Here is a 17134-nt window from a genome sequence, read left to right on the forward strand (position 1 = left end):
AGGCGGTGCGGTTGGCGCAGGATAGAGCAGGGTTTAGGGCTGTTGTGCATAGGGTTGCTATGAGTCGGAAACGACTCGACGGCACATAACAACAACAATAGGAAAAATCCTTAATGATGATGGAAGTGACAAAAGAAGATGAAAGGAATACAGAGCCACCATACCAAAAATAATTGATTGACACAGAACTATTTCAAGAAGTAGGATATGATAAAGGCCAAGTGGTAAGAAAAAGAAGTTCAAGCTGCACTGAAGGCATTGGCAAACAAAATAAGGCCCCAGGAACTGACAGACTACCAACTGACATGTTCAAGCAAACATAAACAGTCCTGCATGTGAGTCTATTTAGGATTAAATTATGAATAGTCATTTAAAACCTTTTTCCCCCCATTAATATTATCAGAAATCTCTATTAGTACATATTACTCTTCCATTATCTATTTACACTGCAGTGTTTTATCAAACTCTCACCCTTGTTCTCAGATTGTTCTCACCCTGTTCCATAGTACTATGATCACAAGAAATAGATTCCTCTTTTGTTCCACTTTATCAGCTTATTATGAAGTTCAAATGTACCATATTTGCCCTCTGAATATGGTCATCACAATACTATAACCCAAAAATGAGAAGAAATCATTTCAGAAATCCTGTAATATATGAGAAAAAAGAGCCATCACTGGAAGTGGAGCAGATTTTATTGACAGAAGACAAAATGTACCAATATATAAAATTGCTGCTAGAGGTAGATTCCATAAAAATTCTCACAACAGGAAATTCTATTTATAGGTCCAAGAGGCTGCAGAAGGAATGCCAGACAATACAAAGACACAGATGGAGACTTTTCAGAACAGAACCAGAAGAAGTAGGAATTTCTAAGTGAAAAGTTATTAGGAGCTACCGTGGATTAAATTATGTCCCCTCAAAAGTCATGTCTAGAATGATATAACGTGGAAACTGCAAAATGAACTCCCAGGATGTGATAAACCAAGCACTTATAAAAAGACCCAAGTTGAACGCTGACCACTTCATCTCACCATGCCCTCTTCTAATGTAAGAAGAGCTTATCTGGGGTCTGGTTTTTATCTCACTATAAAGGAGAAGAATATGAATGGAAAGGGCAAGGAATTCAAGTCCCTACATTACATAAAGGGTAAAATAGAAATGAAAGGGCCTCATCCCTTATTTCTTACCCTCACTGACTCACTATTGATGCTCTAGTAGGTTTAAAGATCGTAAATTATGCAGAAGGAAATTATTCATTTTCCTCAACATTCCTGGAACCTGCAGCCAGGAAATTAAAAGACGCATTGTGTTGGGAAAGTCTGCTGTTGGGGATCTCTCCAAAGTACTGAAGAATGGTGTCTCTCTGGAGACTAAGGTTCACCTGATACAGGTGCAATCACTTGCTATGCATCAGGGAGCTGGACAATGACTAGGGAGGATAGAAGAAGAACTGATGCCTTTGAGCTGTGGTGCTGGAGAAGAGTATTGAATGTACCATGGACTGCTAAGAAAACAAACAAGTTTTTCCTGTAGATGGTGAAACCAGGATGCTCCTTGGAGGCAAGGATTCTGAAGCTTCATCTGACATACTTTGAACATGTTGCAAGGAAGAACCAGTCCTTGGAGAGGAACACCATGCTTGGAAGGGTGGAGGGACAGCGCAGGAGAGGAAAACTCTCTATGAGGTGGATTAATTCAGTGACTGGGGTTATCAGGGTAGGTGTGTCAGAGACAGTGAGGTTGGCACAGGATAGAATAGGGCTTAGGGCTGTTGTAAATAGGGTCACTATGAGTCGCAGGTGACTCGATGGCACATAACAACAACAACAACAGCAACAACAAATCTCTCACAGCTGCTAGTGGACTCAAACCACCAGAGAGGCCCTGACTTTGGGTTAGCAATACAACTCCCTAGAGACCAGGCTGTCACTCGATGTTGTTGTTATTATATGCAATCAGGTCAATCAGAATTGACTCATAACTGACCCTTCAGTGAGTTTTCAGAAGCTGTAATTCTCACTAGAGGAGATTACCCATCTTTCTCCCACAGACCAAGGTGGATTCAAACAGTTTTCCTTTGGGTTGGCAGCATACCTCTTTACTCAGCAAGCTGTTATTGGATGTTGGTGTAAATAATAATTTAAAAAGTAAAAATAGCCAATTTTGCAGAAGGAAAGACAAATTTCATGGGAGAAAATATATATGTACATAATGTTTTGATAAATGATGGTAGTTGTGGAGGAGCTGCAGGCCTTTTGTTCATAGGGTCACTATGAGTCGTACTCAACTCGAAGGCAATCAACAACAACAACATATATAATGTATGTATATCTGAAAATCTTGCAGAAGCAACATATACAAGGCATACAAAGAATGCTCAGTCTGGCTGAGCCTACTGACTTCCTCTACGAGGTGGCTCAGGCAATGATCATGCTCATCCTTTATCTGGTGCCCCCCGTCTGCACTGACATTCTGGCCCTCCCCAGGGCCAGGTCCCAACAGCATTAAGGCTCCACTGTCAACAGGGAGCAGTGCCCAGAAGCACAAGGGGTCCCAGCCTTGGGGAAAGCCTGAGCTTCTGACAGGAGTCACTAATGTAGGATAGGTTAATTGTACAGCAGCTGGTGTAACATGGGAGTCGAGCTAGATGTCTCTAAAGTCAGGTTGTTATCATACCCCAGTTTGCTACTTTTTGGCTATGTGACGTGGTTAAGTGTTGTAACCTCTCTGTGCCTCATTATTTTTTTCCTATAAAGTATGGATAATAATTACAAGACCTGTCTGAGAGACATAATTTGAAGATTAAATTATAAAAGATGAAAAGTCAGTAATATAGTAGAAGTTAGCCATTAATTTCATTGTTGCTATTATTACTAAGTTATTAATAATTTTTATGCGTTGTTGTTGTTGTTGTTGTTGATTCCTGTTAAGGTTGACTCATAGTGACTCTGTGAAGAAAAGACCTGCCTTTCCATGGCTATCGTTGTTTGTCCAAGTTTATAGAGTTTCCCGAGACATGTGGTTTAGGCAATGAATGCCATTCCTGTTTCCCAACCTGTTTTACAACTGGAAGCTCCACCAAACACAGTCCACAATGGGAAACCATTCTGGTATTTGAAACACTAATAGTACAAGGTTCAGCATCATAGCAAACCCAGGTTACCTCATAGAGAACACTGACAGACAGTGATGTGCAAAGTGGAAGAATGTTCCTCCAGATATAACAGCATTAGTCTCATTTAGCTGCAGCTCAGCAAGTTCTGACCTGAACACTGTTCTATGATTAACTGAATTTCTGTGTATTTATTAGAAGAGAGTTTATAACATTTGTAGAGTTTCCAGAGGCACCTAGTTTAGGAAGTGGATGCCACCCCTGCTTCCCAACATGAACCAATGTGAAAGCTCCATTGTATATAAAGGGTAACCATTATTTGACATGACTATGGGATAGTGTTCAACATCACAGCAACTCTAAGTTGTTCAGTACAACAAATAGACATTAAGCATTAAATCAAACAAATCAATGTGAATTATATATTATTGTGTGTGTTTAGTTGTACATAAAATCCTGAATAAGAAATTTTTTTGGAGAGAAAGTTTTTGTTTGTTTTTGGTTTATTGTTTTGTTTCACTATTTTATATTGGTTTGCATATGGTCTAGATTTTCTTTTCCTTTTCTCACCCCTCCCCCTTGGGAGGCCACAGTGTATAGCTTGATGCAGACTGTTGATTGCAATATGCATAATGTATGCTGTGATCAAGTACACCTTAGACTGACATCATTAATCTTTAGCATTCTGGAGAGGTCCCTTACGGCAGGTTTTCCCAGTGCAATTTTTCTTCTGATTTTCTGATTACTGGTGACAAGAGGGTTGATTGTAGAGCCAGACAAGCTGAAATTATTATCAATATCAATCTCTTCTCCATCTATCATTGTGTTGCCAGTTGGTCCTATGATGATAATCCTTTGTCTTCCTGGTGTTGAGTTTCAATCCACTTGAAGAATGCAGTCCTTGGCCTTTCACAGCAAACGTTTCAAGTCCTCCTCAGTTTGATCAAGCAAGGTGTGTCATCTCCATAACACTGGTTGTTGATGAGTCTTCCTCTAATCCTGATGCCACATTCCTCCTCAAACTTGTCTGTTTCGCATATAAATTGCAAAAGTATGGAGACAGGATGCATTTCTGATGTACTCCTTTCCTAATTTTGAACCATGTAGTGTTTCCTTGCTCTGTTCTGACAACTGCTTACTGATCTAGATGTAGGTTTCACAAGAACAGAATCAGTTATTCTGGCATCCCCATTCTTAATGTTAGCCTCAATTTGTTGTGATTCACTCAGTCAACTGCCTTTACATAGTCAATGAGACACTGATAGACATTCCTCTGGTATTTTCTCCTTTCAGCCAATATTCAACTGAAATTGGCTGTGATTTTCATTTTGTATCATTTCCCATGTTTTCTTTTTGGTTGTTTTTTGTTTTTTTAAAAAATATGCTGTACTGCTGGTGATTCTGGAAAGGATATTAGCTACATCCTTTCACACATAACATCACAGACCTCCCAAAATGCTACTAATTTCCCTGGCTCCTCTTCTCTGTTATTCTGTCTAGCATTTAGTATAAGGTTAAGGCCATCCCCAAGCCATTTTTGTGATGAAATTGTACTGAATGACAAAGACTTTTTCTAATAACTGAAATTGCATACAAAATAAAAGTTGAGCCTTACTGCAGTGAAGTATTACATTATTGTGAGAGAGTTGAACAAGTTACCACATGTGCTTAATCTGCTGCTTACACTGCTACTCACACAGCAGGACAGGAGAACCTTGCCAGCCTACCTACTACTACTACTACTTTTGAGATAGCGTTGTAAAAAATAGGATCTTGACCACATACAGTTCTTAAGTAGGGATAATGAGTTGGCAGAAAAAAATTCTTAGTTACTGATTCAAAATAACAAAGAAGGTGCTCTTTAAAATCATCTATAGTGTTTCATATTAATCATCAACACAAGACACTAATCCCATTATCATCAAATTGTCTCTGACCTACAGTGACTCCATAGGACGGGTTAGACCTGTGCTTCAGAGTTTCCATCTGTTCTGTAATCTTTACAGTAGCAGAGTGCCCATTCTTCTCTCATAGAGTAGGTGGTTTCCAGTTCTCTTGCAGTTAGCAGCTAAATGTTTAACCACTGTGCCACCAGGTCTCCTCATATCTTTCATAGGTATACTATAAAGGCTTACATACATAATTATTAAGTATTTATATCCTCATTTAGTACATCTAGGATACTTGCTTGATATTACCTTATCAATAAAGTTTGAAACTAAGGATGACAGAAGAAGAATAGATGCCTTTGAGACATGGTGCTGGAGAAGAGTCTTGAACATACCATGGACCACCAAGAAAACACATAGGTCTGTTTTGGAGACGATGAAACCAAGTTTCTCCTTAGATGCTAGGATATTTGAAGTTCTGCGTTACATGCTCTGGGCATATGGCCTTAAGGAACCAGTCCTTAGAAAAGGACATGATGCTGGGAAGGGTTGAGGGACAATGCAGGAGAGGAAGACTCTGGATGAGATGGATTGATATAGTAACTGGTATAATGGGGGTGGGTTTGTCAGAGTAAATGAGTCTGGCTCTGGATATGACAGGATTCAGAGCTAATTACTTTTGTTTACAAGTATAATTAAATGAATTCTTATCATATTTGTAATTCATTTCTTTGATTTCTATAGCGTAATAAATTGAGCAATGCCTATATTTTTCAATTTTATATATATATATATATTTATATTTATTTATTTATTTATTTTCTCTTTGCATAAAAATTGGGTACCTCAAGGAGATCTGGTAGCCTAGTGGCAAGAAGCTGCACTGCAATCCCAGAGCTATGTGGTTCAAATCCACCAGATGCTCTGCTGGAGAAGGAGGGGCAGTCTACTCCTATACCAGTCAGATCTGATTTGATGGTACACAAAAAAACATAAATAAAATAAAAAAAATGTACCTCCTAACTGATGAGAACCGAGTTACACATTCTTTTGTACTCAAGTATGAATTTTAAGCTCTGTTCTGGTGGCCTAATGGTAAGGAGTTACACTGGCAATGCAAAAGTACATGGTTCAAATTCACCAGCTGCCTATCAGGAGAAAAATGGGCAATCTTCTCAATTGTAATCAATTGCCTATTAAAACTCCCTAGAGGGTCAGCTATGAGTTGGTTCTGACTTGACAGCAAACAACAATTTTGAAATTTAGTAGGTAAAGACTTTCATAGAGTTATATTTAATTTTATAACAAATTATGAACTTACATTTTCCCACTGTGAGTTTTTTATAAGTTTTGATATAAAGATATAGTAACAGAATGCCATAGTTATTTTTTACTAAAATGTCACATACCTTCATTATAATATTCACAATCAAGGGCTGAAAGGGAAAAAATGAAATATTAATCTATATAAGAAAATGGCCACTTAATTGAATGCATCTAGTATATTGGTCTACATTAAAAATGACCAAGTGAAAGAGCAGAAAGTAATGTAATTATTTGGAAAAGTCTTCTGATCAAAGAGGACTCTCTAAGAGGGAAGTTATTTAATTAATTATATTTCATAAGATTAAATATATTATCAATTTATAAAAGCCATTTCAAAGGATCAAAATCATTATATGTTGTGTTCAGGTAACATTGACTACACAAGTAAACTATGAAGTTTAAGAGTCCAATCTACAAACAAATTTAAAAAAGATTAAGGGGGAAGATTAGGGTCTTTTTTTTCTTTTCTTAAAAAAAACAAGAAAAATAGGTTTCTTATAATCAGAGCTAAAAGAAACTGCACAGGCATAAACAGATTAGAGTCATAAACAATTTCTCTGAGGAATATTTATAAATAATTTACAGTGCAAATGTTGCAATGACAGAAGTTAAACAGAACAGAAAAACTATGCCAGATTTTATTTTTATAAATGCTATTTATATAGCACCATTTGTCTACATTGTCAAAGGAATATAAAACTCAGTGGTCTGAAATAAGTTCTACCCCATGTCTTTCACAGAGTTGGCTCTATGTTAAAGCAACGATTAACCTAAATCTCCCTTCAAACTTCTCAGTTAATAGTGGTCTAAGTACTATACTCACAGCAAGTAGTAGATGATCTCCAGTGAATGGAAATCCCTTCTTGGCAGCATTTGTACGCATATGCTGCAATATTTGTGCATAAACATTCACAGTCCCCACCAAGATTACAGTTGCATGTATCTTCATGGCAATTTTTGGCAAAAGAAGTAACATCAATCTGAAAATGACAGATGATTTCATTTCAATCACTACTGATAATGACTAATCAAATGCAACTTTTCAAATAGGAAATAACTGGAATGTTGTAAAAAAGTTTGACAGTTTAAAACTGTCCAAGCATTCTCAGTTTCCTTATTCTTTTATATTGTCCAAAGAAGAAAGATTTATAACAAACACATAATATTAAAACCTTTAGAAAGACAAATCCCAGAGGTACACGGTTCGCATCCACCAGATGCTCTGTCAGAGAAGGAGGAGCAATATCCTCCTGTACCAGTCAGATCTGATTTGACGGTACACATAAAATAATAAAATAAAATAAAATAAATAAAATAATAAAAAAGAAAGACAAGTAACGGCAAGCTCTGGTGGCCTAGTGGCAAAAAGCTGCACTGTAATCCTAGAGGTGCGCAGTTCAAATCCATCAGATGCTCTGTTAGAGAAGGAGGAAGAATCTCCTCCTGAATCAGTCAAATCTAATTTGACAGTACACACACACACAAAAAAAATAATAAAATAAAATTTAAAAAACAAAAAAACCAAATAATAAGATAAATTAATATATGTAATTTTTATATCTTCAGTAAAGAATTAATATTTTTTTCTTGAATCTCATTGCTTTATTATTGGGATATTTATATGCCATTAAAAGAGCTTATTCTTCCTAAAATTGTTCTTTAACTTGATTTTTCAAACATCTTAAGTTTTTTTAGATTATTACTGGGACTTGAAATTATTACACTGGAAAGGAGTTTAGGATATAAAGGAATTTATTTCTTTCTAAATTAACTACATACTATCTCTAGATAATGCTTCTGAAATTATTTGAAATGTGTCACTAATAATTTTAAATTATACTTTGAGATGATGAGATTGCCCACCTGGAAAATAAGACAAGATCTCTGAAGACAAATAAGCATGGTCAATGAGAGACACAGAAATTCCCTCACTTTGTACAGAGTAGAGAATTGTTTTCGGAGGTGACTCAGGAGTTAAGAAATGGGTTTGGTGTTAATAATAGCTTAGCTAACATGACACACATTAGAACCCAGGAATGCAAAGTGAAGCAATGTACCAAGTATACTATTTAGTAAACTGTATTTAAATAATTTTCTAAGTTTCTGAATAAGCTCACATTTGTAGCCAACCACTACACAGTTGTAATTTGATCATAAGATTTTACATAAAAGCCTCTTAAAAATGGAAAAATATACTAAAAAATGTACTCAACAAATATATAATAGTAAATTAATTGAAGTGAGGGAGGAGTAAAACATTTAATGTATCATACCTATAAAAAAAGCAAACAAAAATAAAATTGTCCTATTAAAAATGAGTAGTATACTTGAAAGTCAGTGGATATCTAAATTATTTGTCCAATTCAACTCAATATTATGAAAACAGTATTTCTTTAATTTGAAAGTTTAGTAACGTTTTCATTTACCACATTGCGACATGGAGCGAACACATCACTGTATAAAATGGAGCATTCTTTCTTTGCATAAGGAAATTTGTTTTGCTGCGCCTCACATGGTTTAATTGCTTCACTGGGGCTTTCACACTGTTGGGGGGAAAAATGAAGACGAAAAAGTGATAATGTATTAAAAGACTGATTCCTAATTTTTAAAAAAAATGCTGATTTCTGAATTGTAAGTCAGGGTCACTTACTTGACTCTGTCTCCTACAACTATCTTACATATATTCCTATCCTATCAAAAGACTTTCTAAAGAAAGAATCTGTTCCAGTTAACTCAATGTTAAAGACACATTATTTTTATGGCAATAAAATATAATCCTAAATTTTTTTCAGGTATTAGAAACAGTATGAAGATAAATATTTGTAACTGCCATACGTATGGTATTTCAATGACTAAAAAACTGCATGAGCAAATAAAATGCTTTCCTTTTAGTTTAGCATTTTTCCATTTTCATCACAACCCCATTTTCTGAAGAGTTACATATACTCAGGAGGCTCTGGTGGGTAAGTGAATAAAGAGCTGTTCTCTCAATCCAAATAAAGGTAGTTTGAATCCACTACCAGCTCCACAGAAGAAAAGTGGACAATCTCCTCCTGTGTGATTAACTGTCTCTGAAAATCTGCCAGAGCACCAGGAAGGAGGGGGTTCTGAATCAGGGGCAATAACAACAGGAGACAACACACTCAAGTCCCAACTTTGTCTCTGCCTCCTTTATTCTACTTCCTGTAAAGTACCCTGAGAAAGGCACCAATGACCTTTTAATTACAAGGTATGTTGGCAATTTATTAGTATTCATCTCATCTCTCTTCTCTCTCTTTCAATTCGGTATAGTATTTTGCCCATTTTCGTTTGCTTGTTTTGGGACACATAATTATCTGCTAGTTTTTCTCCTATCTCAGTGGAAACTATTCCCTAATTCCCTGTTTCTTTCCTTCTTCTTTCTTTTGCTCTTCAAATCTTTTGTTCTCATTATTTATATTTTTCTGGGTCTCCCAAACCTGTATCTTCAGCCACGGTTTCTATCCCCACTTTTCCACATCATTCATGATTGTCTTCTCTTTTTGTCTTCTTAGGGGAAAGCACCAGCATTTAGTCAGTGAACCAAGAAGGTTGGAAATTTCCTGGAATCTGCCATATTCATCTTTCCCAATACAACTTTACAAAAGACACTAATGATGTCAATCTTTAATCCTTTTCAAGTTTATACTATCTGTCAAATCTTCATTGACTCAACCTTTCTAGATATTAACTCTCAAGCTATTTTTTAATCAGTAATCCAGAGCATGCAAGCAAGATTCTGCTAAAGATTATCCAAAAATGACTGGAACAGAGAACTGCCTAAAATGCAGGCTGGACTTAGAAGAGGCCGTGGCACTAGGAATATATAGCTGATGTTAGATGGATCTTGGCTGAAAGCAGAGAGTAGCAGAGGAATGTCTATCTGTGTTTCATTGACTATGCAAAGGCATTTGACTGTGTGGATCACAACAAACTGTGGCTGACACTGAGAAGAATGGGAATCCCAGAACACTTGATCATGCTTATGCAAAACTTATACTTGGACTAGGAGACAATCATCAGAATAGAGCAATGAAACACTACATGGTTCAAAATTGGGAAGGGTGTGTGTCAAGATGTGTCCTATCTCCATATCTTTTCAACCTATATGCAGAATAGATTATCCAGAAGGCTGGGCTCTATGAGTGTAGCATCAGGGTTGGAGGTAGACTCATCAACAACCAATATTATGCAGATGACACAACCCTTATTGCTGAAACTGAGGAGAACCAGAAGAGTTTACTTACTGCAGGGGGTCAAGGACTGTAGCCTTCAATATAGAATGAAGCTCAACATCAAGAAAACAAAGATTGTCACCACTGAGCCAACTCGCAGCATCCTGATGAATGATGAAGAGATTGAGATTGCTGACAGCTTCAGTTTGCTTGGCTTTACAATCAGCACTCTTGGTGCCAGCAGCCAGAAAATTAAAGGAGGAGGTCACAGACAAGAGCCACAGATAGGCAAGGGAGTAGAGAGGAAGCTCCCACTCACTTGCTCTAAGTGTGGATCTGGGGAACACTTGGCCAAGGACAGCCCACATCAGGTCTGCATGGCTGACAGACCCCAGCTTTCAGCTGAAAACAAAGGACACTTCGGCGATTCGGATCCTCCCAGGGGAGCCATGGGTGAGCATTAACTTGCTGGTAGGAATGTCTGTTTTCTGCTGGACACACGAGCCTATATTCGGCCTTAAGGCCTTCTCAGATCCATCTCTTCCTGCTATTCCTTGGTTGTTGGAAATGACAGAGGACCTCATGGGCAGTTCTTTACTTCGCCTCTGCCTTGCATGTGGCCTTCCTAGCTGTAAAATAATCCAATAGTAAATGGAATTTGGCCCAGGTCTTAAGGACAATAAATGACATAGTTATGCCTCTACATCATGTGGTTCCTAGCCCTTTCACTATAATAGACAAAGTGCCAACCAATAAGATTTATTTTAAGGATTATCTTCCCTCTGTAACTTGATTTGTGTCATTGTTAGAATCTCTATTTGGAATATTATTGCTTTTCATTGTTGACTCATGTACTTTTAACTTGTTAGTTAAATTTGTGTCTTCTAGACTGTAGCAGTTCCATGATGCATCTTCAAAGATATGAACGTGTATCCCTAAGCACAATTGATAACAGTGCATTTAAATTCCAAAATCAATCTCCTCAAAAGTATGTGTTTCCTACTGCCAAAGGGCCCTTCAGAGTAGTGAGAGAAGATCTTCACCCTGAAACCTACAGCATCCCTTTTCAGCAGGAAGTAGCTAAGAGAGTCCGCCGCCCCATTTTCCTTATGAATCAGGGTGAAATCTCTCTCAGGGAGGAGTGACAGGTAATGGCAAAGGACGCATGGACAAAGGAGATTATTCAGAACTGGCTTTGATGGGGACTACGGCAACATGACAATGGAAGCTGATCCTCAAGGAATGCTCCTTTATTGGAAGTGTTTTTGTGAACTTATTTTGTTTTCTCATATTTGCTTTCTTATATTTGTTTGATTATATACAAGCAAGAATGAATCCTGAAGAAGAAAAATTATACTCATCTTGATGATCACAAAATTATGATTAAAACAAAAGACGGGGAAATGAGGGAAGCAGAATATCAAATTTAATAATAGTAGACCAAATGCTGTATCGGGAAATGAGGGAGGCTTAATACAAGCTGAAGGTCACCTTGTGACACTAGGGTGTTCCCTAGGAGTAGGAGTCAACATTGTTCTTAGCTTTTATCAAATGAATCCCTCCCTCTTGAGATTAACATAAAGAGGAAATTGGCCTTATCTGTAAAAGATTTCACCATTATCCTTTGTTTTGTACTTCCTTGTTTTTCTATATAAATACTCAGAGAAGCATGGCTCGGGGTCTTCAGTCGAGAACTGTTGACCCCCTGTTTTATGCTCTCTGCTTTATATAAAAAAAAAATGAAAGAAACAAACAAAAAGGAATTAAAAGAGGAATTGCATTGGGAAAGTCTGCTGCCAAAGAGTTCTCCAAGGTATTGAGGAGCAACAATGTCAGTCTGGAAACTAAGGTATGCCTGATACAGGCCATGGTCTTTGCAATTACTTGCTATGCATCAGAGAGCTGGACAATGACTAGGGATGACAGAAGAAGAGTGGATGCCTTTGAGCTTTGGTACTGAAGAAAAGTATTGACTATATCATGGACTGCTAAGAAAACAAACAAGTTTGTCCTGGAGAGAGTACAGCCAGGCTTCTCCTTGGGGGGCAAGGATGCTGAAGCTTTCTTCTGACATACTTTGGATATGCTGCAAGGCAGGTCAGTCCTTGGAGAGGGAGGTCATACTTGGGAGTCACAGTCAACTCGACAGCACATAACAACAACAACAACAACAATCCAGAGCTGGTCCCTGTATCTAGCAGCTCTGTACTTGGCATTCTAACCATTCTCAAGTTCAAACCCTACAGAAAATCTTACCAAACTTCTTTCAGGAATCCTACTCCCTTTAGGTAATGGTTCTTTTCTCTTTTGTAATCTTTCTCATAATGTGCACTTTTCCAGCTCCTATAAATTTTATAGGATTAACCTTAGAAGCACTTTCTCCAGGAAATCCCCTTTACTATCACAACTTCTACTTGAATAAGCTTTTTTATTAGAGAAAAAGTGGATGAAATATGTTTACGGCATTGAAGTCTTTGGGGGAGGGAATATTTTATATTTTAGGGCATTATGTTTATCGTAAGAGTACGGAATGAGGGTTGCAGAGTGGATTATATTTGGGGGTTGGGGGATGTGTGTGGGGGATTGCGTACCAATGAGGGAGTTTTTCTTTTGCATTTGAAGGAGAGGAGCAAATGGGGGGGGCGGCGGGGAGAGGGGTGCAACAATGAATGAATGGAATTCCAAAATCTCTGTAGATGTTCATTGAAATGAAAAATAAATAAATTTAAAATAAAATATTTTACCTCACCTACTAACCTAGCCTTCACATTTTTTAAGGATAAAGGTTGAAATTTATTTATATCATATGTTTATAGAACCAGAAAAACATTGTTGTTATTGTTGCTATGTGTAGTCCAGTCGCCTGCAACTCACAGTGATCCTATATACAACAGCCCTAAACCCTGCTCTAGCCTGTGCCAATCTTATTGTCTCTGACACACCTACTCCCATTACCCCAGTCACTGAATCAATCCACCTCATTGAGGGTCTTCCTCCCCTGTGCTGTTCCTCCACCCTTCCAAGCACGACATCCCTCTCGAAGGACTTGTTCCTTCCTTCAATATGTCAAAATAGGTCAGACAAAGCTTCAGAATCCTTGCCTCCAAGGAGCAGCCTGGTCTCACCCTCTCTGGGATGAACTTGTTTGTTCTCTTAGCAGTTCATTTTATGTTCAGTATTCTTTGCAAGCACCACAGCTCAAAAGTATCAATTCTCCTTCTATCATCCCTAGTCATTGTCCTACTTTCTGATGCACAGCATATAATTGCAAAGACTGTGGCCTGGATCAGGTGCACCTTATTCTCCATACTGGCATAATCGCTCTTCAGAACTTTGGAGAGGTCTCCAACAGCAGACTTTCTCAATGCAATTCATCTTTTAATATCCTGGCTGCTGGTACCAAGAGTATTAATTGTGGAGCAAAGCAAATATTAAGCACTAATTAATTTTAAATATTTTTAGTTAATTTTTAAAATTTTGAGTGAAAATTATCAGTGTTATTAAAAATCAGTTCTTTATTAATTTATTCACAAAAAAAGATGTAAAAAGCAACTTCTAAAAGCAACAAAGAGAAGAGTACTGGTTATTCCAAAGATTGCCAAAAGAACCAACAAATGTGTCTGGGAAAGGTGCAGCCAGAGTGCTTCTTGGAGGCAAAAGTGATAAAGCTTCATCTCACATAGTTGGGCATGTTTTCAGGAGAAGCTATTCCTTGGAGAGGAACATGATGCTCAGAAAGGTGGAGGGCCAATGAAAGAAAGGCAGATTCTCTTCTTGATGGACAGACACAGTGACTGCAGCAATGGGTTCAAGTATGTCAACGATTGTGAAGATGGCACAGGATAGAACAGGGTTCAGATCTGTTGTTCATATGGTTATTACAAGTCATAGTCAAATTAATGACACCTAACAACATGATTAAAATAATTTTGTCTCTCAACAGAATGCATATTTTCTATATTAAAAAAATTAAAATCTCTGTGCTTTTAGTCTTAGACCATACATAATATATTGTTAAAATTGTGCTAAATATTATAAATGTTTTGCTTTAGCTTTTCTTCATTGATAATAAAATCCTAAAAGTTTAGGTAAAGTAGCAAAGCAACATCAAATGGTAACTATGTCAGTAAGTTTGTATATCAGTCTGGGTAATGTTGCATGTCAGCTAGCTAATGCAATTATTTAATAAGCACCAATCAAAAACCTAGGTGTTTTAGTGAGGATATTTTTTTAGATATGGTTAGCATCTATAATCAGTAACTTCAAATAAAGATGAATGCTCTTAATAAGGCAGTTGTTGTTATTTTGTACCATGGACTCAGAATACACCCATAGTTGCCGCTCCTGCAGGTTTTCAGAGGCAGTTAATCACATAGGAAGAGATTGCCCATCCTTCTCCACAGAGAAGCTTGTGGATTTGAGCTATGAGCCTTTGGGATGGCAGTGCAGCTTCTTGCCACTAGGCCACTAAGGCAGGTGAGTCTAATTTAACCAGTTGGTAGACTTTAAGGGCAAAACTAAAGTTTCCTAGGCAGGACATTCTGCTCCAGTTTCAACTCCTATTGATTTCTAGATTGCCAACCTTCTAGCCTGTCATACTTATTTTGCATTTGCTAGGTCCCACTACCACCTGAACCAATACCCAAAATAAGTCTACACACACACCCGAGTTCTCTTACTCTCTCTCTCTCTTTGATTATTTTTGGTTTTCTTGAGGATCTTAGCTGTTAAAGTAGCCAATCAGGGAAACTGTGGTCACAAGATATTCTTTAAGTTGAAATTAAAAGGGGGGGGGCACGGGAGGGTTAAGAAAAAGTAGCAGAGTAGAATAGAACCAATTTCTAATCGACTGTAGTTTTGCATCTGTTTACCATTTTTCAAAAGGTATTTCAGAGAAAGAGAAAGCATAAGTTCTGGGTCTGCACATCTGGGAAATACTTCAAAGAGATCTCTCCTTGGAGACTAATAATACCTCAAGAATTCCTCAGAAAAGTAATCTAAGATAAGTTACTGAAGCCTCTTGTAAAAGTTGTTGACCACAAATTCTTTTACACACACACACACACACACACACACACACACACACTTCATTTTCATGTATTGCTATCAACATAGCATAAAATAGTAGTTCTATAAAGAGCACACTTGGGAAAATCTTCCAGTAATTTATTCACTCTTTTGAGATATCAAATGTTACATCATGCTTAGAAATACAGATACATTGATAAAGCATTTCGTTGTTAGAGAAAGCATGAGGTTTGAAAACATTATGAGTTTGATTTTCATCTTTGTTGCTTCCTGTCTATATATTAGACAAATCAGTTGGTCTTCCTGAGTGTCAGTCTTAATTTATCATGTATGTTGTTGTTTTTGCCATTGAATCAGAACAAACTCATAGCTGACCCTCCGCTGGGTTTTCAGAGGCAGTTAATCACACTAGAGGAGATTGTCCATCATTCTCCTGCAGAGTATTTGGTGGATTCTAACCATGTGCCTTTTCTTACCACTAAGCCACCAGAGCTCCTTCTTGTATTGTTGTTGTTGTATACTGCAGAATCAAAACTGACCCATAGCTGACTCTCTGGTGGGTTTTCAGAGTCAATTAATCATATGGAAGGAAATTGCTATCCTTCTCCCACAGAGCAGGTGGTAGCCTCAAACCACATGTCTTCAGAATCCCAACACAGCTTCTTGCTACTAGGCCACCATATTAAACATTATTTTCATAACAATTACATGAGAATAACCATGTGGAAGTAATTTAGCAACTATTAACTAAATAAATACTACTTACTATCAGCTAAATAAATTCTCATAGTAATAAAATGTTGTAGTGAACATTATGTGCTAAATACAATTTCTTTACTTTTAAAACAAACTTTTAAAAATTTGCTTTTAAAATTATATACCTACCTGTCCTAGTGCCCAGCTATCTCCAAATACCTGGGCATTTCTCACTTCCAAGTTATTAGATGTGGTCATGTCATTTGAAGTGCATTTGTCAAAGTTTCCACACAGTCCTGCTAGCTTGTTCTAAAGTAAAAGAAAATTACCATGAGACATACTATAGTAATTTTAACACCTAGGGAGTCATATATGCTAAAATTTTTAAAAGACATAAAATATGCTTTGTAATAATTTCCACAGTGATTATTTTAAGAAGAAATGTTTGGAGTGGTATGTTACAGATGATTGCTTGGCAAAATAGGAGGCCAGCAACAAGAAGACTCAGAATTGACACAGTAACTACCACAATGAACTTAAACTTAGTGATGATTGTTAGGATGGCACTGGCTCAAGCAGTTTTTCACTCTGTTGTACTATGAGTCAAAATCACCAGGAGTCACTAGGAGTCAAAATCAACTTAGTGGCAATTAATATTAAGATATCTATTTAATTGTAAAATACTTTAAGAATACTTTGCCATATCTTATTTTTTGTTTATCTATGTTTAATAATGCTTTAGTATTGCTACAACTAATAACATAAGTAACTTGGAACTGTATAATACAGAAAATATAAAGTTATAATATACAGTGTATAGTATGATGCAAGCATCGAGTATTTTAATCCTTGTGTTTGTATTTGTGCAAATATAGTCACATAATTGT

The 17134-nt window shown here is 37.0% G+C and overlaps 1 protein-coding gene across 1 annotated transcript in view; it reads right to left on the reverse strand.

Annotated features, from left to right (window-relative positions):
* The window catches only part of LOC102866818 (otogelin-like protein-like), a 209393-nt gene that overhangs the window by 81377 nt on the left and 110882 nt on the right, over positions 1-17134 (reverse strand). Inside the window, 4 exon segments of the mRNA XM_006882584.1 lie at positions 6414-6440; positions 7154-7310; positions 8757-8873; positions 16437-16556. Of these exon segments, the coding sequence (XP_006882646.1) occupies positions 6414-6440; positions 7154-7310; positions 8757-8873; positions 16437-16556 (421 nt within the window).

This window comes from Elephantulus edwardii, unplaced genomic scaffold (genome assembly GCF_000299155.1).
Source record: "Elephantulus edwardii isolate Elephantulus edwardi_28Jun2011 unplaced genomic scaffold, EleEdw1.0 scaffold00021, whole genome shotgun sequence".
NCBI classification, from domain to species: domain Eukaryota; kingdom Metazoa; phylum Chordata; class Mammalia; order Macroscelidea; family Macroscelididae; genus Elephantulus; species Elephantulus edwardii.